The 24,998-nt window shown below is 39.3% G+C and overlaps 1 protein-coding gene across 1 annotated transcript; it reads left to right on the forward strand.

Moving 5' to 3' along the window:
- Positions 1-12,665: 12,665 nt before the first annotated feature.
- LOC148977468 (uncharacterized) lies at positions 12,666-13,571 on the forward strand. The gene has a single exon (XM_089135221.1). It carries the CDS (start codon positions 12,666-12,668, stop codon positions 13,410-13,412), a length of 747 nt encoding a protein of 248 aa, XP_088991347.1. The 3' UTR covers positions 13,413-13,571.
- The last annotated feature ends 11,427 nt before the right edge of the window (positions 13,572-24,998 follow it).

The raw sequence follows: 24,998 nt of genomic DNA on the forward strand, positions 1-24,998 counted from the left end.
GGTACCCGTGTACTCGCCTCAAGAAGCCAGTAAACACCTGGGACCCGTGCTTGCTGCGCCATTCCCCTCCTTAAGACCAAAAAGACACCAATTTCGCTTCCCCAGCTAGTGAACCCTGCTGGAGTTCATCAAGTCCCCTGCAGAGATGTCTAAGGCCAGGCCTAACATAATGTAAGAACGGCAGTGGTTGATCCCTGTGCTAGGCCAACACAGTCTCATCCCAAAAAGTCATATAACTGACGTCTTGGGACGTTTTTTGACCATACGACAATATCCGCCTTTTTAGGGCCCCCTTAAACGTCGGTAGATGGCGATCCCGGGCCGTCATACAACTGACGCTTTACCTTTAACGTCAGTTAGGTGACGGGTTAGGTTTAGGGTTAGGTTTAGGTCTGGGGTAGAGTTAGGATCCCATAACCTCATCTACCGACGTTTAAGGGGGCCCTAAAACTGCGAATATTGACGTATGGTCAAAAGACGTCCCAAAACGTCAGTTATATGACGTCTTGGGATGAGACCGGGTTGGCTAGGCTAGGTGCCCATATGTTGTGATCCCTACGGGGATATTCCATATCTGTATTCTCCCCTGTCAATGAGCCCATGTCTGTCCCCGTCGGTATTGACTCCTCCCTAACTGTACGTTCACACCGACTTGAGCTTCCAAAGCGGCCGGGAGTCATTCATTTTCAATGGAAGCTGGCTTTTCTCAGCTGCAAGGAGCGTCAAATCCATCGGAGTCGCGTTTTGAGCGTCAATCAGAAAGTTGAAATAAGCTCAAATTTATGGTAATGAGCTGTGACGCGGTTCAGCGGCAAACGCCAGCAACCAATCGGAATAAAGACGTCCTTCGCGCCGACTGATTCCGGAGAAACATTCAATGTAAACTTTCGTTCCTACCAAAACATTAGTTCCGAGAAACAAAAGAGAAGCTAATAATCGGCGTTGCTGGGTTTCCTACAGGTTTCGTATCATTTATGACATGACATTGTTTGCTTATAGGGACCGCATGAGCCCAACTTTTATTTGAAATATTTACTAACGCTCGTTTTAAAGCGGGAATGCAATTCATTTGATCACGGTGACAGTATTTGACCACATATAATAATAATAATAGCTAACTATTTTTTTTCCCGACCAAATGTGACCAAAACGGTTAAAAAAAATGTCATTGTAAAAGGTTTCTTCAATGTATTGCTTGTTTTTTTCTGTTTATGACATTTCATGTTGTGACACTTCTATTCTCCCTGCAATGTCAGAGCGTCCAAAGCGTCAACAAGCTTCCCCATACTTTTTTTTACAAGCGTCTTTGACAGGGCGGCCAGAGCTACCCCAGAGCCCTTCCATACGTATAGCACTGCCCTAATGGCCAGTTCCTTCGCATTTGGAAAAGTCATGGTTTCCCAGCGTTATCCAATAGTCTCCCTGATGGGTCAGAAGGGACAACAGTGAACGTACTTCTCTGCGTAAACCTGGTCCACTCAAGTAGGTGCTCGGGGATCAGGTGGCTTATGTGAATCCCTGGAAGGGGCAGCAATAGTGGCGCTCTAAGTAACGTTTGGAAGTAACGTTGAACGTGACTGACTGAAAGGGAACGTTTCGGTTGCATATGCAACCCTCGTTCCCTAAAGGATGGAACGGAGACGTTCCAAAATCCTGTGATTTTGAGCCAAAGGAAAAACTCTAGTGCAAATATGTATAAATAATATTTAAATACTGGAAGTATATTTAAACTTGCAGTTCTACATGTCTTTTCTCTTCAGGTTTGGATATCTCTTTACATGGCAATGAAGCTCTTGTGTTGAACTTAGGATCAAGGTTTGTGTCCGTAAGCATGCAGGAGGCTCTTTAGCGAGTCTAATAAAAACTATCACTCTTCTATTGCAAACTGACACTCGCCTCAGGAAGTTCAAACTTAATCTATGCTTGGTTTCATCCAGCTCTTGACATACATACTTAACAGAGGTCTTCATAAACTAAGTCAACCTAAGTTATATGAAGCCATCTGTTCTGTGTATTCAGCCTGCCCGTACATCAGTGGCTATGACAGTCGCTGGGAATAATTAGTTTAGAAAGAGCCACAGCGCTCCATCGCTTGTTCCATTCGGACTTTTACTATAGCAGGTGCAAATGACTTTCAGGCAACAGATGGCCATGAAGAAACTGTCGATTATCAAGGCATCTCGTGTATATTATTAGCTCACACCAAGTTACCACACACATGATTAGTAAATTGTGATTATAGCACTGTAAACCATACGTTTAACACAGTTTTTAGCAAATACAACATGGTGGTATTAGTATAGTGAACCACGGGTTCTTGTGACTTTCAGGTCTTTCTTGTTGACAAAGCATTTCATGGGTAAAATAATTGTCATTGATATTTGAATGAATGGGCTTATGAAACTTAATAGCAGTTTTATTTAAATAAAAATTGCTTGTTGCTTTACTCTGAACAGTTCATAAAAAAAGATTTCACGTTTGAAAAACTGGATTGCCCGAAACATAAAATGTTGTGAAGCAAGATTCATGCTCTCTGTCATATGTATTTTGGCATCCCTCGAAATGCATAAAATAAACTAATGTTTTATTCTAAATAATGAATCCTTGACTAGATTCTACTACATACCCAATGTGAATTTTTTTGAAAGAACAAAATCCCTCACATCTATGTTCAATCTAAATGTGGAGGAGTGCCTGTATTAATGATCTGAATCACTATTATTGATCCTGAAAAAAAGGCATGAACTCACCAAGAGGGGTTGAAAGAATGGTCTGATGAATTTGTTGATGCATGGCAGCCCTTAATGAGTTTATATCTTGCTGGTATTTTACTGTAAGCGAGTCTATTATAAAATAGAAGTCCTCATAATTTGGGCCACTAAGAAATGTGTTGTTATTATTAGTGGTGTTTGCTAAGGCAAGTACCTGTTGTTCATACTGAGGCTGTGTGGCATGAATCTGAGCACTTCAGACTTTTCTTCTTGATTTATTTCAGTTCAATAGCGTACTGTCACCTTTGCATATACCCTGCAACTTTTCTCTTTCAGCAGCCAATGGGCATGAATTACCAGTACAGTTTAATTGCTGGAAAATGTCTTCACAGTTGGCTCCAACCCTGCTGCTTTTGCTTCTGTTCCTGCGCTGCGTGGGTCAGCATACATAAGGACGGCATCGATAAATCTTCCCTCATTGCCCACCTCAACAGCGCTGGGGTGTGTGAACACGTCCAGGCAAGAGGCCAAAGAGTGGCAGTCATACCGCTGACAGACAACACCACCCTCCACGCCAGCATCATGCCTCAACGCTAATTGAAAAATATATACAGTAGATTTATAGACATAAAAGTGCTGATGGCAAAAGTATCATGGTCAAGACTGACATGCTGACAGTTAAAAGGTATTTCAAAAGCATTGAATTTGAGATTTGTTTTGTGATAAAATGTCTCTTAGGTCTTTCCTCGCCAAACTGAATTTTCGGTGTTTGCATGTTTTCACTGTTATACGTTAGGGGGCGCTGTTACGCATCTTCGTGTAACCCCTCCACCCGGGTCCTACTCGACCTGCTCCGAGCGGGCCTCGAACCTGGGTCTCCGGCATGAGAGTCGGGCGCTCTAACAAGGAGGCTAAAGATTGCAGCCTGTCGCTAGAGTGCCTATTGAGATCAGAGGAGTGAGGTTTACTTGCACAGCAACTACTAGCTGGCCTCTGTTACATTCGGAAAGAGTGCTGAATCTCCTGATCAAAACACAAATGAAGAAGACGCAGAATTAAGCGATCTAATTTGCAATGTAAAAAATAACACAATAATCAAAATTAAACAGCCATCCATGTTTTGATCATTGTTCTGAATCTGATCTGGAGCTAGTATTTGACAAAAACATGATTTTCTCAAAATGTTGCTTTTTAATTAAACTGACCCATATTCAAGTTTTTTTGGTTTGTTTAAAAGCAGAGAAACTGTTCTTTTGATATATTGCAAAATGAACGAATATTGTTTCGAGTCATTCCGTTCGTTGAATGAACCAAATGACTCGTAAAAAGAAGTTTGAACAGGAGTGCTTATAAAAAATGTTGTGCTTATAAAACTTATAAGACGTTTTTTTATTTATTTTTGAAACGACCAATCGTCTGGTGTCGTTGAAAGCCCTTCAAAGCTGCACTGAATCTCTCATTTCGACCTTGAACCGTTTGGTTCCCCTTGAAGTCCATGGAGAAAACAATTCAAAATTTTCAACAAAAACCATCATTTCTTTCCAACTGAAGAAAGAAAGACATGGACATCTTGGATGACATGGGGGTGAGTAAATTTTTTGAAATGTAAACTACTCCTTTTAATATGGAGTCAGTCAGATGCGCATGCACATTAGCTTGATCCAGCTTGAAAAATGTTGTTTACTGTCATGATTTGAGCATCAAGAAACAAAATGTATGAGACAATTGTTATCAGATTTCATTGGTGGTTTCAAATATAAAATTTAATCTAGGCGAACAGTTTTGGAGAATTTGATGTTTCCCCATTCAAACAATTGCATGTCTTAGAGGCGTTTCAAAGATGGCCGTCGAGTGAAATGACTTGTCTTAAAGGGACTTGAAGGAGCTGAAGTCGAACACACCCAATGATATTGGTAGAACTAACAGATAGCCCAATCCAAACCCCAAACCACACTTTCTGGAGGAATCAACCCAGACAGCAAACTGACATTGAATCAACGTGGAAACGACGTCTCTCATGACATTGAAACAACGTTGATTTTGCTCATCGAATTAACGTTGAACCAACGTCAGACGCGGCATTCTTCAAAGCTAAATGAAAATCGAAAATTGGTTTGCTTTCATAACGTTGAAACAACGCGTTGATTTCAAGTAGATTTTCCATTAGTTTTGAAAGAATGACGCGTCTGACATTGGTTCAACGTTAATTCGATGAGCAAAACAATGTCAGATCAACGTTGTTTCGATGTCATATTTCCACGTTGATTCAATGTCAGTTTGCTATCTGGGAACCTACGAATTGGCTTACAGTTGTCTGCACATTTAATTATGATGTGGAAGAAGAATATTGAGACATTAAACATTTTTATATGACATATTTCACCAGTACTATTGTTCCTTCTATACACTTTCTAGGGGATATGATTCATGATGACTGGATGAGTGTAGCATGCCATTTCTCACTGTATTTACAGGCAGTGTGTGTGTATATTTGTGCTGGTGTCTGGCATAAGAGCCAGATGAACAGATCGTGAGTAGCGGGAGAGAATGAGTTGGCGGACGACTGAGTTGGCCAATAATGCCTCTTCATACTTACACAATTCAATCATGGACGTTTCACAACCCTGACAGGCAGAAGTGGGCATTTTCAAGAGATTTGCAAGCCAATCAGTTTTTTTTTGTCTACATTCTATTTCTTATAGTGTTTCCTAAGGCAAGTCTCACCATTAATGTTGCACATATTTGAAGTTAGGGATTAAGTAATAAACATCAAATAAACATGTGTAATTCATCCCACACAGTGTGTGCTACATGCCGGTTGTCAGTGTCCTGTATATAAATACATGGTGAATTTGGTTAAAGAGAAGATTTATGATTTTGTTCATTTATATATTTCTTTTTGTGTTCCATTTCAGTTGTCCTACAAACAAAACTATATTCATGGAAACAGTTTAAAGATTTCTTTTCGACTGAAGAAAGAAAGACATGGACATCTTGGATGACATGGGGGTGAGTAAATTATCAGCAAAGGTTTTTTTTTTTTTAAAGTGAACTACTCCTTTAATAAACACAGAGACAGAAGTGTATGCTCCTTTCATATTCGGATATGAAGGGTTGCCAGACATGAAAGAAGTTTGGCTATTCTGCTTCTCATTTCATCAACTGTCGCTCTTCCAGTGTGGACATAGTGGATTCATGTTTCCAAAGGTCCCTGAGGAGAATGATAACAGAGTATAAAAGGGGCATTGTGCTGTGGCAGTCCACTCTCTTTCCTCCTCGCTAGAGTAACCATTAGCCGATGAGTCTGCCCAGATAGCAAACTGACATTGAATCAACGTGGAAATATGACATCGAAACAACGTTGATCTGACATTGTTTTGCTCATCGAATTAACGTTGAACCAACATCAGATGCGTCATTCTTTCAAAACTAACGGAAAATCAACGCGTTGTTTCAACGTTATGAAAGCAAACCAATTTTCGATTTTCATTTAGCTTTGAAGAATGCCGCGTCTGACGTTGGTTCAACGTTAATTCGATGAGCAAAATCAACGTTGTTTCAATGTCATGAGAGACGTCGTTTCCACGTTGATTCAATGTCAGTTTGCTATCTGGGTGAGGCCGTGTGTCCACCAAAGCGTTTTTCCACGGGCTTGGCGTACGTTTTCAATTGTTTTCAATGGTTTTTTTTAAACGCCATGAGCGTAATGAGGCGCTGAGCGTTTTTTTCATGCTGAAGCACCGAGCGCCCAGTGTTTTTTACAGGTCGCCGAGAATTGAAAAATGTTCTACTTTGGATAAAACGCAGCACTCATCGCTGTCACTTTTTACCCAGCCATCCAATCACAGTGGAGGAGGGGCGGGACTAAACCACACCGATCAAATGTCACAACATTCTTTCTGTACAACGACATCAACCAGCAGAGCTAACCCAACAAAATGGGTGAAACATAATTTTTTATTATGAAACAAATTATCTGCGAAATCAGTTACAATTAAACTGTGCTGTGGATATTCTGTATCATAGCAACGAAACGCTGAACTGGGTTAGATCATGGCCCTCCCCAAGCAGTTTTGTGTGTTAGGGGAGGGGTTTATAGGCTCCTTTGGGTATAGGTTTATGTTAATAATGTTGTTATCTTCAAGAGGTTATGTGATGCGACTTTCCAGTCCTTGAGTTTTGGTTCTAGCTCACTATGATTGTCATATCTTTACAGCTTAGTGAGGCCAGGCACTTGTTCAGCGGTGAAGTGGGTAATGTGACGCAGCATAGGGTTGCCGCGGTGAGGAAAATTTCCCACCGGTTAATCGACGTGTGACAACACCGGTAATCCCGGTGTCACCGTGGAGGGCAGGGCGGAGGGGTTAAATAGCTTTTAAATGCGTGCGCGTTATACTTTCACTTTCGAAATAAGCGTCAATTGCTTGAATGGACAAAAAAAAACAACTCGCTGATAATAAAACTTTTATTTATAGACTTTTATTAGCACAACGAACGAATAAAAATAACCCCATGCATAGGCTGAAAAAAGTGAAAATCGGCAAAATGTGGGCCCAAACAAATAAGAACCATAAAACGTTTATTAACGAATAAGAAAATAAAATAGGCCTAAATAAATTACACAAAGTTTAAATGAGATAAAACCAATTAAAAAGAGACGAATATAAAATAAAAACTTCAAAACGGACCTTAGCCTACATAAATGACATACTTTCACTTTCGAAATAAGCGTCAATTGCAATTCAGCGTCAATTGCTGGAATGGAGAAAAAACAACTCGCTGACAATAAACTTTTATTTAGACAGCCCTTTATTATAATAATAAACGAATAAAATATAGACAGAACTTTTATTAGCATAACGAACGAATAAAAATAACCCCATGCATAGGCTGAAAAAAGTGAAAATCGGCAAACTGTGGGCCCAAAAAAATAAATAAAACGTTTATTAACGAATAAGAAAACAAAATAGGCCTAAATAAATTAAACAAAGTTTAAATAAGATAAAACCAAATAAAAAGAGACGAATATAAAATAAAAACTTTAAAAAGGACCTTAGCCTACATAAATGACACCACTCTAAAAAAAAGTAAAACACTATAAATTGGCATTTATTAACATTAATATATATTGGCCAAAATATTGCCAAACAGGCGCTTTTGCATTGCGTTTTGACACCAAATCTTCCGCCATTATCTTGCTTTTCTGTAATTTGACTCGTTCTCGTCTCCACACGTGCTAAATGGAATCCTGATGCTTGCTGATCTGTGACGTGACGGCACGCGTTGCGCAGTTCATTTTTAATTATAATGCTCTCTTCAGAACTAAATAATTGAAAATTATTATTTTTAATTAATTCAAATAAATATTTTAGCAAAAACGAATACTTTAAAAAAAAAAGTCAAGACATTGCGGTGTCACGGTGGGAAAGTGATGTCACCGGTGATGGGGCTTAAAACCGGTAACACCGTCAACACCGTCTATCGCGGCAAGCCTAACGCAGCACTGAGTTCTCTCGAAAGTTGAACATCTAGGTTATGAATATAACGCTGGTTCCCTGAGAACGCTGCATCTTGTTACCATGCTTCAGTCCTGTCTGCTCTTCTTCTTCAGATAATAAACTGATGATGTCTAAGGCAGGCACCCTTTTAAACTCACGGCCACTACTGCACGTTGCGACCTTATTTTTTCACATCAATCTACAGTATTTCACAAGGCACTGAATTGTAATGTCAAAACATTATTTAGATAATAAAGTAACATTGGTTGTACTGCTTTAATATTTTATTTCCATTTTTATGTTTTTTTATTATTATTTATTTATTTTTTGTGGAGTTTTTATTTTTTTTAATTTTTTTTTTTATGTTTCCATCATTCAAATACACGCGCACACATATACACACGTTGGGTTTCCATAATGGTTTTCATACTGTATAAACCATATCCCCAAACTCTAAACACTTTCTGCATTTTTACATTTTCAAAATTTTATTTTCATCATTTATTATGATTTATAATCTATTTTCCTCATGGGGACCAAACAAAATTTCCCATTCATACTCACACCCAACACAGATATAGATGACCCATTGGAGATCTTACTACCCATAGACACATAGACACAAATTATTTTGCCCTCCAGCTGGTCAATACAGTTAATCCAGCATGAAATTATATTTTGTTCAAGGCATAAAAAAAAAGAAAGCTTGTCATCACTTTTAAACATTCGTGGCATCAAAATGTGAGGCTTTATAGATAAATACTTGCTCGCAGCGGGTGAGGGTTTACTGTATTTCATAGCTGTCAAAAGGAATTTTGTGCCCTCACATCAGGGGACATGTTATTGAAAACTCTCAAATGCTATCTAGAACGTGAGCACAGTTTTCTTTATGACTGTTATTTCTTTGGGGTGGCAGCATCATCTCTCATGTAAACTGAGGTTTTGATTTGGGATTGTGTGGTAATGAAATGTTATTATGGCTGGAATGAAATGCGCTGTAATCACGTTGTAGCTTGCTTGTACTAAGAGCTAGTTAACGCTTGGCAGAGTACTTTAAGATTCATTACGCAATTATGTTCACCATTTTGTTTGTGGGATGCAGTATGCGAGCAAAAGGAAGGATATTTGATAGCCCAGAAGCTCAAATAAAACTGAGTACGCTGCCTCCTGCGTCAGGAAGTAGGCTGAAGTGGGATTTTTTTTTTTTCAGATTGGATTTCTATACACATCCAACATTTCCAGATTGCCAAAAATCAAAATGTTTTCCATTTAACAAGACTTCATCCGTTTCACCTACCTGGCATTGCTCCAAACTTTTAATCTTTCCACTCTTTTAAGCCCCTTAGGTCATTAGAGGAGATGCTCAAGGCGCTGAGGAAATTCATCAGCATTTGGATTATGAGGTTATACTTCACTCAGGTTTCATACTAATCAACTTCCTCCACATGCAATAGAAAACTATGGAAGGAAATCATTGTTTTTGATTCTGACATGTATTAAAATTTCTATTTTAAACTATCTGAGGCCCATTCAATAAAATGAAAGAGGTTATCGATCTCTTTTCTAGATTAATTTTCACCGCTCTGAGATTTACTTAGAATATTGTTGGGCTGTCATTGAATTATCAATTAAATAAAAATCAATATTTGTAGGAAAAGAACAGGTCATTTTAGACCATTCAAAAACATTACATTACAGGGCAGGACAAGAGAGCACATGCCATCCACAAACAAAGACAGATTATTTGGACAGTTTATTTTCAGTTACAATTTATTTGGATGATTCCCTTTAGAAATGATGTTGACTGTGAAGTGATGTTGCGCCTACATGTCAACTAACTCTCGATAAAGTATTAGTTGAGTATTAGTAGACTGATAAGGTTAGGGTTAGTAAAATATGTTGACGAACTTTTACTCTATCAAAATTTCAAAAAATTAGATTATCAAAATATAGTGTAAACTGAGATTAAGCAGACAGTCTATTAATACTCTTTAGTTGCAAGTTACTTACGTCCAAAGTGGACCATGAAAATAAAGTGTTAACCTTTTTAATGTTTCTGAAACAAATATGAGTGAGATAAAATATTCTGGCGTCTACATATGTCCCTCAACCATATGATTTTTTTATGGACCAACTCAACCATATGGAGTTTTATTGAATATACCATGAGAAAAAAAAAGTCACTTAGATTTCTGCCACATTTTCATTTAGACTCAAGTAAGTAAATTCAATTGATTTCAATCTTTTGTAAATACAAGTTTGTTTTTCATCTACTCATGTAAAGAGATTTTTCTAATCAGGCATTGCAAAAACATTAAAAACACATATACATAAAACGCAATATGAAAACAACTATAAAAAGAACAAAAGCACAAATACTTGGTGCTTTGAACAGTGAAATGCACGGACTTTTGAACAGGCTCATTATAAATGGAAGAAGTGAACGAGACTTGTCCAACAGTGATGAAAGACCAGTGGTTTTCAATCCAGCAGACTCTATCAAACCCATTCATATGTGAAACTAAAATCACATTCCACTCGCTTGTCTGAAACATCACAACTCCTCCAGATAGTGTATCATGTGAGACGTGTGTCACTTCACATTATGGAAGCAATGTTATCGCTGTGCTTTCAGTGCACCAGTGACACTACAAAAGAGCTTATGTAAGGAGACGGTTTCATTACAGCGCCAGCATTAATACCTTCTTTTATGCAAAAGAGTTGTGGAATAATAAACCCGATCCACTTCACAATTGAGAGTGCTGTCAGATCCCAGGTTCATTTTATATAACCTTCCCAAACCAAAGAAACAGTGTCCCTGGCTACAATAGCATTCACTCATCATTACAGATTCAAAGAATAAACCTGCTATTAGCAAACAATGTCAATTTGAGTCTGTGAACTTAAATGCCTCAAAGATACAATGATTGTTGTGTTAAGATTATGATCAATTTGCTGTGATTTTAATGGGAATATGAAGTAGTATAAAATACCAAGAAAATAAAGCAATATACTGTACACCAAATATTGGCTGCCTAATTGCATATTTATTTATTTATGAACATTTATGTTCATAAATAAATAAACAGCAAAACAACAAAGTAGATACAAAATACAATATATAAGAAAAACCTTTACTACACACTCACCACGCACCTTTTCCCTAAAATCAGAGGGTATTGAAAGGTGAATGTCACTGATGTTAAAATACTTCACCGTGGTTCTAAGCCTAACCTTGACATAAACTGTAAACTTGTGCCTTAAATCTGATTTGTTAATTGGAAAGTTGATCCAGGATCAACAACGATGTTAATCAAGGAACATGTGCTACTTGGTGAAATCACGTTCGCCATCAGCACACACAACGGCTGTGATGCTGGCTCCGGGGATCAACCACGGTGCAGTCTCCCCAGCAGATCAGCATGACAACCGTCTGGATTGAGCTGAGTAGGGGACATCTCTAGGGTCTTCAAATGGGCACCTTCCGTCCTCAGTGTTTCGTCGACCAGTCCTCGACACCTCAAGAGGGCTCGACAGTGATTCTGGCGACCCAGAGTCACCCACCTCCGTCCCCCACTCAACACAGCCCAGCTTGCTTACCTGTACATCAGTGTTTCTTTCTATTGTGCTTGAGATCCCTCGTGCTGCTGAGGTTGCTCCTTCCTCGTAGTTCAGTGTCAAAAACCCTTGATGTGACCTAACCGCAATCTTCTAACCACAATCTCTAATCAGTCCCTCCAGGATTTCACGATTTTTTTGTGTGATTTTTGCGATCAAAATGACTGATTTTGTGGTGGTAATTTCCAAAAATTTGTGAAAAAATTTGCGATTTATATATAACATTTACCATAATAGTATTCAGTCCTTCCAGAAAAACGCGGAGTTTTTTTGTGATTGTTGGGCAAAAATCCTTGATTACGTGGCCCGTTTTCTTTAAAAATGCGATGGAAAGAATATGCGGGTTATTTATGCAATTTTATGGGATGAAATTGCAGGAATTTGCAAAAATTGAGGGAACTTGCAAAAATTGCGGTTTGATAAAAAAGAGAAAAAAAGTTATTCCCCCAACATCGTGTTCTCACTAGGCTAATGTAAGAGTCATTTCTTATTACTTCCTTTGATAAGCAAGCATACTACATCATAGAAAGTGCTGGGAATATTTAATTTCTCATCTTGTTTTATTTCAGACTGTAACGAGTGTAAATAAGATGTGGCCCCTTTAAGAGCTGCGCGCTCCCTGTTGAACTCTCTGCAGTGTTATATGTGCGCCTCGAACACCCCATGTGTGCGGGTAATTTCTGTTTGATGCTTCTTCTTTTATCTTATGTTGTTTATTAAGTAACGATGTGACGGTAGAACGTGTGACAGACAGTTATACGAGTTCGATTTGTGAGATGTCAATCGCCTCCGTGAGTCTGTCTGGCGTCACGTAATTGCGTCACTTCATAACGTCCCCATGGAAACAGGGGGAAATGGCTGCTCTTGTGAGACTAAAACGGAGGTTGTCTTGTTTGGGCGTCCGGAGTTGGTTCAGGTTCTCACTAGCTCCCTTGGCCATCTAGCACCTCACTTAAGATCCCATGCACGGAACCTTGGAGTGATTGTTGATAGTGCTTTTAAACTGGATAAGCAGGTCAGTGCTGTGGTTAGGGCCAGCTTTTTTCAGCTGAGACTGATAGCTAAAGTCAAACCGTATCTGAGACAGGCTGACCTAGAAAAGGTTTTTATTACCTCTCGCCTGGATTACTGTAACTCCTTGTATACAGGCATTGGGAAGGGTGAGCTTTATCGTCTACAGCTTGTACAGAATGCAGCAGCACGTCTCCTAAGTGGCAAGAAGAAACGGGAGCACATCACTCCAGTGCTCTCATTGCTTCACTGGCTTCCGGTAAAATATCGGATTGATTTCAAGGTTCTTTTATTTGCTTTTAAATGTATCAATGGTCTTGCCCCAGAGTACCTTACGGACCTTGTCAGGCTGCATAGGCCCTCCAGAGACCTCCGTTCAGCCAGCATGATGGTCCTGGAGGTTCCTAGATGTAAACGCAGATCCAGAGGTGATCGGGCTTTTTCAGCGGCTGCTCCGACACTCTGGAACTCATTGCCTGTAGCAGTGCGGACTGCTGGTAGCTTGTCCATTTTTAAATCATTGTTGAAGACTCATTTGTTTGAATTAGCGTTCGGCACAGGGGAGCCGCCTTGATGTATGCTGTATTATATTTCTTAGTATTTGCTATTTATTTATTCATTTACTTATTGTGTTTTAGTGTATCAGTCTGTGTTTATTGTTTTGTGCTCTAACTGTGAAGTACTTTGGTAGGCCTAGGCCTTGGAAATGTGCTATACAAATAAACATGACATTGACATTGACAATCTCACCGCAAACCGACCATACGTTGCCAACCCATTTGACTAAGGCTGTCAAAGCCCCATGGTCGTCATTAAACAGGTTCAGTGGCAACGGTTCCGTATGGCGTACTACCTAACAACCCCAACCATACGCGCCAACCCCTTTGACTAAGGCTGCCGAAGCCCCACTGTCGTCATTAAAGCAGGTTCAGTGTCAATGGTTCCATATGGCATGCTATCTACTACAACACACAACAACCGACCATACACGCCAACTCGTTTGACTAAGGCTGTCGAAGCCTTAGGGCCGGTTCACATATCGCGTCTTTTGCGCGCTCAAGTTCGTTATTTCAAATGTAGGCGCGCGGTATGCGCGCTCATAATGGAAGCGACGCGGTCGCGGTGCGACGCGCTCGTTTTTTCCAGGCGCGTCCGCGCCGCATCGAGATAAAAACATCTCAACTTTTCAGAATGCCGCAAGCGCACCGTAGGTCACGTGTCACGTCAACCAATAAGTTTCCTCACCATTTTTGTTACCTCTTCTTAAAATATAATCAAACTGGTCCTTGTCCACTCTGAAACAGGCTTTGAACCTCCCATTGTCCAGGCGGAGTTCCTGAATCAGCTGGTGAAATTCCCCATGGTTCTTGCGTTTTTGTAGTATGGGGTGCACCCAAACACTGCGGCGTTTTTTTACTTTTCTGAGTAAATAAATCTTGTAACAGAGTTACAGCAAAGGTTTTTCGGTGGTGGAAATCCATTTCTGAAATTTCCTTCATGTAATGGAGAGCGCAGCTGATGGTTGCTTAGCAACGACAGACGCCTCCGGAGTGCAACCGCCCTAGCGCTTCTTTGGAAAAAGGAAAACGCGTGCGCCTAGCGTTTTCTACGCGTTTTTAGGCGCGATATGTGAACGGCCCCTTAGCTGCCGCATTGGCTGTGAGACCTCCGAATTTGATTGGTTTCACACGCTCACACCCCCGATTTCTGACGCTGAAATGTCAACCCGGTCGGTCCATAACTGTCAACCCTCCCATTTTTTCTGGGTTTCTCACGTATTTTGGCTCTTTTAGCGTCTTCCCGTTTTAGTATTTTCCCGTAAAATATACCGTATTTTTACCCTCTGATTGTTTGAGACGTACAAGCTCGGACGGATTCAGCTTGAAGCCGTTCATCAAAAAATCTTTGCACACAGCTAAGCGAAATGAGGTCTTGCCAGTCTTGCGCACCCAATGTGTAATTTTTACCGCGCTTGTGCAGACGTGTCGAGTATAAACACGGTTTTACTCAGCGCGCACTGTGACCGGTAAAGGTGCAGAGACCTCTGCCAATCATCTCCAGCAGAAGCAGCCTCCACGTTTCCCTCGTAAGCTGATATTAGTATTTAAACATTCTCTATGGTATTTTTTTAGACTTTAGACTTTTAGACTTTTAATGTTTAGTGCTTTATTTTTAAAGTTTGTGAGTAAGAATCGTGAAAAAAAAACACCTTATTTTGGGGATGGATTCCGGGAAATCTCCCTTCAATGTTGACAGCTATGGGTCGGTCAATTGCCTAAAAGATGAGTTTATCTATTGATCTACCTGTTGAGCCACCCATGATCCACTAGTTATACCGCAAATTAGTTCCTGTAAAAAATCTCTTGCGAGTGTGCTTGCGAGACAGAGATTGTGCTCCAAACTGCGTAGAGCAAGCGAGAGACCTTGCGTGAGCTGAGCAGATCACCACCATCAGCACCGGCTTGGTCTGAGGATCGCCTGCCATCACATCAAGCCTCCACCTCGGCCCTCCCACTCTCCAGCTACACATTGGCTCTACGCTCCCTCGGCTCCACCATGGCCTGTCATCTCTCAGATTCCACCTGGCTCCCTCATTCCTCCTGCTCCACCTTGGTCAGTCATCCTCCTGGTTGTGCCATGCACTTCCAGTCCTCCTGACCCCCTGGTCTGCCAACCCCCCATCTCCGCCTCAGCCCTCCAGTCCATTAGTATCACCTCCTGGCTCCACACTGACCCCACCATGGGCCTTCGTCTGATGGATATGCTTGAGGTCAATCCTCTGGCTCCTCACTCCTCCTGCCTCCACTACCCCATGGACTGTTCTGTTATTTGGACTGTCTGGAATCCCCTCCTGGAAGGGGAGATTCTGTCACACACTGCTCACCACACTCTCACTCACAAACTATATTGCCCAGCATCCCTCAAAATTTTCAGCTGCTCTCACTCGCCCATCAAGCACACCTAAATCCTATCAGTCTTGTCAATGCTCTATGAAGGACACTCATTGTCTGGTCACCATTATGCTACAGACTTTACATCGTGTGAATACCATCCTGAAAGACCACTTACCTGTCCCTGTTCTCCACTGCCTTCTATTCCCCTCCAGCATTGTAATCTCCTCGTGTGTTCCTGTATAGTGTTACTACAATTAAAGGACTCCATTGTATACTGCTCTGCCATTATTACCTTTACCAATAACTGTTTAATCTGGATTGATTGTCTTATCCTGTGTGCTCCCCTGTACCTTCAATAAATCTGCTCTAGGTTATTTACATCATCCAATGACTGAGTCTACGTTGTATCAGGGTGGCCTTATGAGAGGTTCAGTGTCCATTGTATGCACACTTCGGAATCTATATGGTCATCCATATACATTTTGACTAATCTGTTATGAGTACTGTCACTTTGGACATACTTATTTTGTCACACACTGTTTTTCACCTACTATAACAATAGTAGAAAAGTATGCAATTTCGGACACATTCTTTGTCTGAGCCCAATGCTGCATTATGGCTGTTTACAGGAAGCTAGATTGAATGTAACAGAATGAAACAATAATTGCACAGAAGGAATGTAAACTAGCATCCTATGTGCCCTTAAAGCAAAATATAAGAGAACCACCCTTGAAGAGACTCCAAGTATTAAACAGCTCTGAGTGTGAGACATTCATTTGGCAGGTAGAAAAGCTAATCAACACATGGGAATCCACATGATTCAGCCCTTATATTTTGATGACATAACTTTGATTTAAGTTCACTTTTGGTTTTTGTTTCGTCTACCTCCTGCATATTACCAACTGCCAATAAACATTTATTTTGAGTGTTTTTATTCATTCTTGTTCACATGTTTGTATAAACTGTTGTCTATAATCACATGTTGGAATTTTCATGTATTTTTTATGCTAGATATAGATATCCCCCATTTAGCATGTTATGTTTTGAGGTTCTATTTTGAATTAGTCAGATGTTAGATAATTATATACATTTTAAATATTGTTTATCCTTATTATTATTTGTGGGCGTAACGCAAATTAATTATACCTGCAAGTGAACACTTTAAAGAGTAAAAATTTCATAGAAGGTTAGTTAATGCAACTAATCAAGTATGTATAAAAAAATGTGTGTGTGTGTGTGTATATATATATATATATATATATATATATCAAAAAAGAAAAAAACATCAATGTGGAACCTTTATGCACTTAAGTCACTGTCTGTTCAAGGAGTGCTGAAATCTCATCATTAAAGTCATTTTGGCTTCATTATGTCTCATTACTTTTGGCATAATGTTATACACTTTTTCCTAACGGTGAGGCTAAAAGGATATCTGAATACTAAAATAAGTATAGCTAAATCAATTTGCTCGTATCCTTGCTTGTCAGTGCTTCATGAAGAATGAGACAACACAATGAGCCCAACGGTCGGTTGAAATTTAAAAGGCTGATTTTCACCCTTCAGGGCAGTGATGTGTACATATGTTGTCCAGTGGTTGTCCAGACACCCAAGGCACAACCTTACGCAATGGCCCTGAACAGTGGTTTAAAGAGCCCCTATCATGGATTTTTGAAAATGACTGTTCATATGGTGTGGAATATAGCTCTAAGGGAATGAAAACATCCTGCAAAGATTTATATCTGAAGAGTCGACTCTGAGTCTATGAAATGAATTGTTTTTGAAACGAGTCATTAGCTGTTACATCGTGACGTAGATACATACTGGCCACGCCCAGTTACTGCGCGTGCAGACGGAAGTGTAAACTTGAAGTCTACACATTCAAATACTTCATCATAGCATCATGTCGAGAAGACGCTGTGTTGTACAATGCAAAGATAGTTCAGCCACTTTGTTTTCATTTACCAGGGACGAGCATGTGAAGAATCGGTGGTTAGAGTTCATATTTGCAACGATACCACAACAGTATAGCCCGATTGTGTTGTCATCATTTTATTGACGAATAACGTTAGTTCAAAAACATAAATGAATTCAAATGTGGATTCACAAGCGGTTGTTCCTGAAGGAGGGCTCAGTAACTTACTTACCCAGTGTATATGGATCAGGTTCCTCCTTCGAATCACAACCTGTAAGTATTATTAATAATTGTTGCTTTTATGGGTTTTGAACGGTTTTGTAGCGTCGGGTGCGAGGCAGTATGTGTGTGTGTGTGTGTAAGTTACGCTCAGCGCAGCTTCTAGGTCTCCAATGTCAATTATTTTTTTAAATATGTGACATGTTTGTCGCTGTTATTGGAGTTGTCATAAAGAATAGAGCGTCTTGTAGTACTGCAGTGCTTTATCAATATGTTTATGCGTTATGTTAACAATAACTGACTGGGTCTGTCATCTGACCAATCACCGCCGATTAGCGTCACGCAAAGGAGTGGTTTGGAAAAACGAGTCGTTGTACGAATCATTTGGGAGTCAGTGAGCAAATCAGTTAAAAATAAATGCATATTATAAGACAAATAAAGTGTTTTTTTATCCTTGCATGCATGTTAAACTGTTTTTGGGAACTCCTAAAACAAAAATAGGAACATTTCAAATGCTATGATAGGGGCTCTTTAATGTCAACATTGTGACAATGCTATAACAAACCTTCACCACACAACGTAGTTATAGCAACCTTTTGGCTATGTTGATTAAACGTTGTTAGAAGGTTGGGTACAGTATTTGCTGGGTACATAGCCAGAGAACATGTCTGTGTACTAATTAAAAGCCTACAGTGAGATTTCATTTCATTAAACATAATATAGTTATCAAAGTGTCTGTTATATTTCCTCTGTGAAGATAAGCCAGATACTATGAGTGCGTTAAGTCTGTATGCTTTTATTAATAGCCTCAGGGGTTGAGAGCTCATTCTAGATCTCCAAAGGAGAGTGCAGTTAATTAGAAAATATATCAGTGGTTTCACAAATAAATAAATTAATAAATGCTGACGAACCCTGTATGTTGTTTGCATTAGAGTCTTGATATTCATATTTGTTACGTTTATGTATGTTTTTATGTTATGTATAATCCTTATTTTCGTTTGTTGTCTTACCCATTGTTTGATTGATTAGCCCCACCTGTCTCTTGTTTTCTCCTTCAGTCAACTTGTGTAAGTTTTTTTTTTTTGTGTGTGTGTAAGTATTAATTGTCTGTGCTCATTACTGTTTAGTTGGATTGCTATTCTCCTGAGTTTCGTGTGTTTGTTACTTTGACCCAAGTTGAATAATAATGAATGCTGCAAATAGATCCTGTAACTACTCTCATTACTGCAACTAACGCTGAACATAATTAAGGTTTTAAGGTTTAATTTCCATTTGCAGTGTTTTCTGAACTATCATCAAAGTGATGCATTTCAGTCTGGCGTCTTCTTGATAAATGTGGTTTAATGGTATAAAGTATAGACGAATCCGACGAGCGTTCTGTGTAGGCTGCCATCTTGTGGCGACGCCATTACTGAGTTGTTACACCGGCATAGACATGCACTGGTATGTAAACAAACCTCGGTGATAACGCACCCTCGATGACAGCTACAGCCAGGCAGAATGACTTGTTGGTAGGGTGGCCATACGTCCGGATTTTGGCCGGACAGTCCGGATTTTAAGCTCCGTGTCCGGCGTCCGGCGCAGCCTCAAGCCGGACACTCATTTGTCCTCCTTTTTGGAGTTGATCTGAATCAAAAAACGCTCTAGAATCTTTACTGAGACGCAGCAGCATAGCGTCTAATGCCGTAAGATCTCTAGTCAAACACATGATTGCAGGGTTGCCAACTCTCACGCATTGAGCGTGAGCCAATTCTCAAGCTCTCACGCCACACCCCCGATTTCTCACGCTGAAGTGTGAACCCGGCCGGTCAAATCCCTGAAAGATGAGTTTATCTATAGATCTACCTGATGAGCCACTCGTGATCGGCTAGTTTTACCCCAAATTAGTGAAAAAATACACTAATCGAGAGCTTAGCTCCTAACGGCGCAGACGCAAAGCCAGGACTGGAGCAAAAGCCCGTTCCTCTCTGCACTCTAAAGCGTTCTGTTATCACTCCGCTCTAATCCACTATGGGTTTTCCAGTCTCACGCACCGGAAAAAACTGCTCCGTGTTCAATCTAATTTAAAAAAGATAATCTTATGTTTTATTTTTTTATATATCACAAACGTCTGAATTTATAATACTATATGTAATGCTCTGGAAAGTACTCTACATGTTTAGTAAATGTTCCAGCTACTTACACAAGGAAACAGTATGGGAAAGCGCACCAAGGTGAAAATAAGAATTTGAAAAATTCTACAAACAATCTTTGTTTGCCAACAGTTAATGGGATACGAATGGGAATATGAATATGATATGAAATATGAATATGTATTGGGTTTAAAACCATACAGATTTTTGAAGGCTGATAAAACATGGCTTGGTGGACATGATGACCCTATGGTGCCAGATTATTTGTTTATTTATGTATTTCTATTAATTTTATGTATTTATCTTATTAAGTCCAGGAAAGTTTGTACCCCCCTATGGAAATGGCCACCCTACTTGTTGGGTTGATGATGTTAGACAGTGGCCTCCAGTCACAGATGAAGGTACAAACGATTTTACAGATTATTTATGAAAATAGCTTGGCAAGCTAGCTAGGCTAATGTTTGTGAGGAAACTATAAAAAGATCTGTCCATTTGGCAACAATAAATAAATGAAACCAAATAAACAAATTCATGTTTTTCATTTGTGTCCATTATTTATCTCATTTTCACATTGCAACGGGCAAGGGTAAGGTAACGTTACAGCTGGAAAATATACATAATATTGACCAATTAGTGTTTTTAAACCATGGAAAGAGGTCAATATAACAGCAGGAGAACAATTATGTCGCATAACGTTACATTTAGCTCAGGAAAGCCATGATTTAATGACCATAGCATGTTAATTGAATAGAAAAAATAGCAAGAGAGGAGATTTTGCTGATCACTATATCACATATTTATTATATTTTTTTTTTACTTCTGTCATTAAATAATTGTTATAATACGCGAATGTCCGCGTCTTGTACTCGCCCAGGAAATCTGTGTAAACCGTACAGACCCACACAGGGGCAGTCAACCAGGAGTATTCTCAATGTTTTCTCTTCAAAATCGAAATTTTACTGCCACCATTAAAACAATTTATAACGGAAACTGTTTACCTACTCGACATTATACAAAGAGTAACGTTGTAACGTTAGTGACAGTCGTAAATCGCAGGCTGTTTATTCCAGTGGACGCAAGTTGCAACTAAAACAATAGGAGGCAATGGCGCATCGCTACCCAGCAACAGCTCAGTAAAGGCGCCCCGCTTACTTCCGGTAGTTTCGCCGGATTCGTCTATATGTGAGAGCGAAGTGTCTATTAGCATTGTTGGCATATTTTACACTAATGCCGAGTTCACATTGCACGATTCTCAAACTCTTCAGATCACCGTTCTTGGCATGGGACATGGGATCGTGTGATGAGTTGGAGGTAAATAAATAATTTTGCATGTTTGTGCTTTGTTTCGGTTTCATACAATTGCAAATATATCCATTAAAACAGTGTTTCCCAACCCTGTTCCTGGAGGCACACCAACACTACACATTTTCCAACTCTTCCTAATCAAACACACTGCGGACCAGAAATAAATGGGTCAGATAAGGGACACATCCAAAATGTGCACTGTTGGTGTGCCTCCAGAAACAGGGTTGGGAAACACTGCATTAAAACACTTATATTCTGGTCTACAACTCCTCCCCGAACTTGCTCTCTGATTGGCTGTAGGACATCGCTGACGTAATTTCCATTTAGAACACATTTCACACGGCAGGATTTTGAATCGCCATATTTAGCACGGCAAATATCTCGGGCGTCAGAGACACATCGTCGAATTCTCTCGGATCGCATCTTTGATAATTCACACTGCGTGATTGTCATGCGCATGAACGAGCACGAATGATTTGCCTCCGATTTCTGCCATTTGTTGGCGCTTTCACAAAACCTGTCGGCAAGTGAAAATCTGGGCTAAAAATCTAAATCGTGCAGTGTGAACTGGGCATATGAATATCGTGCAGCTCATATTGTTACTCAACACTAAACTGTTTCTCCCTTCCTCGTATCTTCGAGGACACCTTTACTGGTTAGCAGATTCGATATGGTCATGGTTATGCATAGGTGTAAGGTGGGCTTTAGAAATAGGGACACTAATCTTTCAATAAAGCAGTATCAATTTATGATTTTATTTAATATAATCATATAGCTAGATGTTGTCATTAATACATACTGTTTGATATTATGCTATATCTTCACTGAGGTGCAAATAGTAGGCTTATTGAAGTATAAATAGCATCTAACATAATTTGCACTGCTATTTTTACTTTCATATTGCAAATAAAATACAGCTATTTTCACTTAGTGTAAATGCATTTACCGCTATAGCCTCTTCTATATGTCAATGGTTCTCAGCTGGTTTTGAACATGACCCAGATTTCACTGTGGATATGTAAGTGGCTTCTTCTTTTATGAAGAAGGGGACTTAATCTGACCATGGAAAGGCACTGGCACACACACACACACACACACATTTTCCATCCTGATTACCTCCGCTCTCTCAATAGAGAGACGGATGTAAATGTCTTCTCTTTAGTGCACAGACATTACATTGGTTTCCTGGAATAAATAAATGTTTGGAACTGTATACATTGATCCTACGATAATGAGTTTTGTTATTGTTTGTTGTAACTGGTATATGTTGAATGAGGTGGCAGTGTATTTTACTGCAAATAGTTCTTTTAGTTATTTGTCTATAACAGCTAATAAATTGGGAGTCTCGCTGTTTTTTCAAAGAAAACAGCTTCCGCTTTGCAAAATAAGATGGACAGACAATACTTTGCCATCGTAGTTATGAACCGAAAGCCGACTGAACCATTTGCTGATATTATTACGTTTACAAAGTGATAATCTGTCATGTTTATTATATGTTATCATTGTACTGTCCCTTTTAATATCATGTGTTCTTCTAATTATAATATACATTTATGTGGAAAACATTACCTGTTAATGGTAGGCTAAGAGTAGGCCCAGAGCCTGGGCTTTAAAAGAGAATCCAGAACGCTAAGGTTGTGGCCAGCTTTGACTGGCCATGCGGTGTAGACAACTTTCTTTTCCTGAGTCACTCTGTGCTTTTCATAATAAAAGTCTCCACTCAAACAGCTCTTTACAAGGCAGTTTCAAATTAAGAGTCTTTAATAGAATAATCAAATAGACATTAAATATTAACTGACTTCTCTGTCAGTTACATGCGTGTCTGAAATCACCGTTTCTATGGCAATGATATATGAAAAACAGTCTATGTTTTCAACATTGATAATAATGAGCAGAAGAGAGTCCTGAGCAGAAGAGACTTATTTAAAAAAAAAAACCTTAAAAATTGTATCAATCAAAAACGTTTGGCTTGTAGAGTGTGTGTGAATATGTTTTTTTGTTGTGTAGTTAATTAAAGGGGTGGTTACTTGAGATTTCACTTTTTTCTTTTTAAATAGTGTGTAATTTTGCTGTTGGTGCATGAACAGTATCCGCAAAGTCGCAGCGCTGAAAGTTCAATGTAAGCAGAGATATCGTCTTTTAAAAATCAGGAAGTTTAATGCCTACAAAAACGACTCAATTGGGACTACAACTGGGTTTTATACGTAACTAACCCATACATTTACATCAACCCTCCCTCCGGAATATGCAAAAAAGGACATGGCCATATTTCTGCGGCTCGTCGAAAGTGTGTTATGGTCATCCAGCTGTCATGTCTTCTGTCTTCGGGCTTCCCACGGACGTTGTACTTCGTCAACAATGGATACAATTTATGTTTGATTATGTTTCTGAAAATGACAATCGTAATTTAGCTCTCTGTGCTGCGCATTTACGAGAGACAGCTTCCAGAATCTCCACGAATTCAATGCTGGATTCAACAAGAAACTGTTACTAAAACATGAAGCAGTTCCAACTTTAAAACCAGAGGCAGCAGTTGTTGGGCCACAACCTGTAAGTAAGAATTATTTTAAATGTATTTCAGACCTAATGTTTTAGTTTTATCAAATGCCAGCGTTGGCTTTATATCCACTTAGTTATGCTATTTCGTGTCTACGACAAACGTGTAGGCTACAAACATTTTGGACCTGAATTTGTATATGTACTAATTTTGTAAAATTTTTGTATTTTCATGTATATATATACATTTTGACATTATTTTTCGATTTGATTAAGAACGTAAACCAATGCCAACGCTGTTTGTTTTACACAATAGCATCGAACTGACTGGCTACTGCATACACAAACATGTAAAAAAATATATAGGCAAATTACCATTCAGAAACGTTTACTAAGAGCCGTGTGTGGTGAGGTTCTGCTTGACTCTCTTCATCGACGCTTTCTGGGTCTGCTCTGGCTCATACTGATACTGCAGTATCGACACCATTATTTACCATTGACAGGAACACACATGCAACTCTCGCCCGTAAAGGTAATGGGCATGAAGTCTCTAAACAACGTGCACTACAGTTTAGCCAATCACAACACACCGGCCAAAACTAACCAATCTGAGCCCACTGCCTGTGTTTGAGGGAGTGGTTTCATAGACTCAGGAAGTCAACCAGTTGTTCAAATGACAGAGGAGAAAGCGGCTTATAATAAAGGTGAAATTTATGAAAAATAAGACTTAAAAAAAAAAGAAATACCAAAAATACATGTTCTAATTCACCCCATAAACACAATCATGCAAAGAAAAAAAGCAGTAAACCACCCCTTTTTAGCCCTTAAATGCATTTTGTTGTATATTTGGAGTGTTTATAAGTACAGAAAAGTTGAAATTATTCTCTTCAGGTGCTTCGTTTATATCTTTATATTCTGTTTTGGTCATAAAAACCTCCGCCAGTATAAAGAAGGGTTTCCCGATCGACTTGTCTGAATGAGGGGTCAATTCCTTCTATCTTATGACGAACAGAGCATTTCCATAAGCTGTAAATATCGTTAATAAAAATAAAGTACTTTACTGTCTTAAAACACATGGTGGTCATGGTTTAGCACCTTTGCCTTTCTTTGTCTTTGTTTTGAAGTAACGTTACACGTCTGATGTAAGTTATTATTGTTCTTGAGTTTCATCAATGGTCATTTAGCTGATGTGTTTTCTGATG

Source organism: Pimephales promelas, chromosome 9, assembly GCF_988280905.1.
Source record: "Pimephales promelas chromosome 9, fPimPro1.hap1.1, whole genome shotgun sequence".
In the NCBI taxonomy this organism is placed as follows: Eukaryota; Metazoa; Chordata; class Actinopteri; order Cypriniformes; family Leuciscidae; genus Pimephales; species Pimephales promelas.

Coding starts and splice junctions, on each gene's coding strand:
- LOC148977468 (XM_089135221.1), top strand. CDS start 12,666: ATGGAAACAGGGGGAAATGGCTGCTCTTGTGAGACTAAAACGGAGGTT.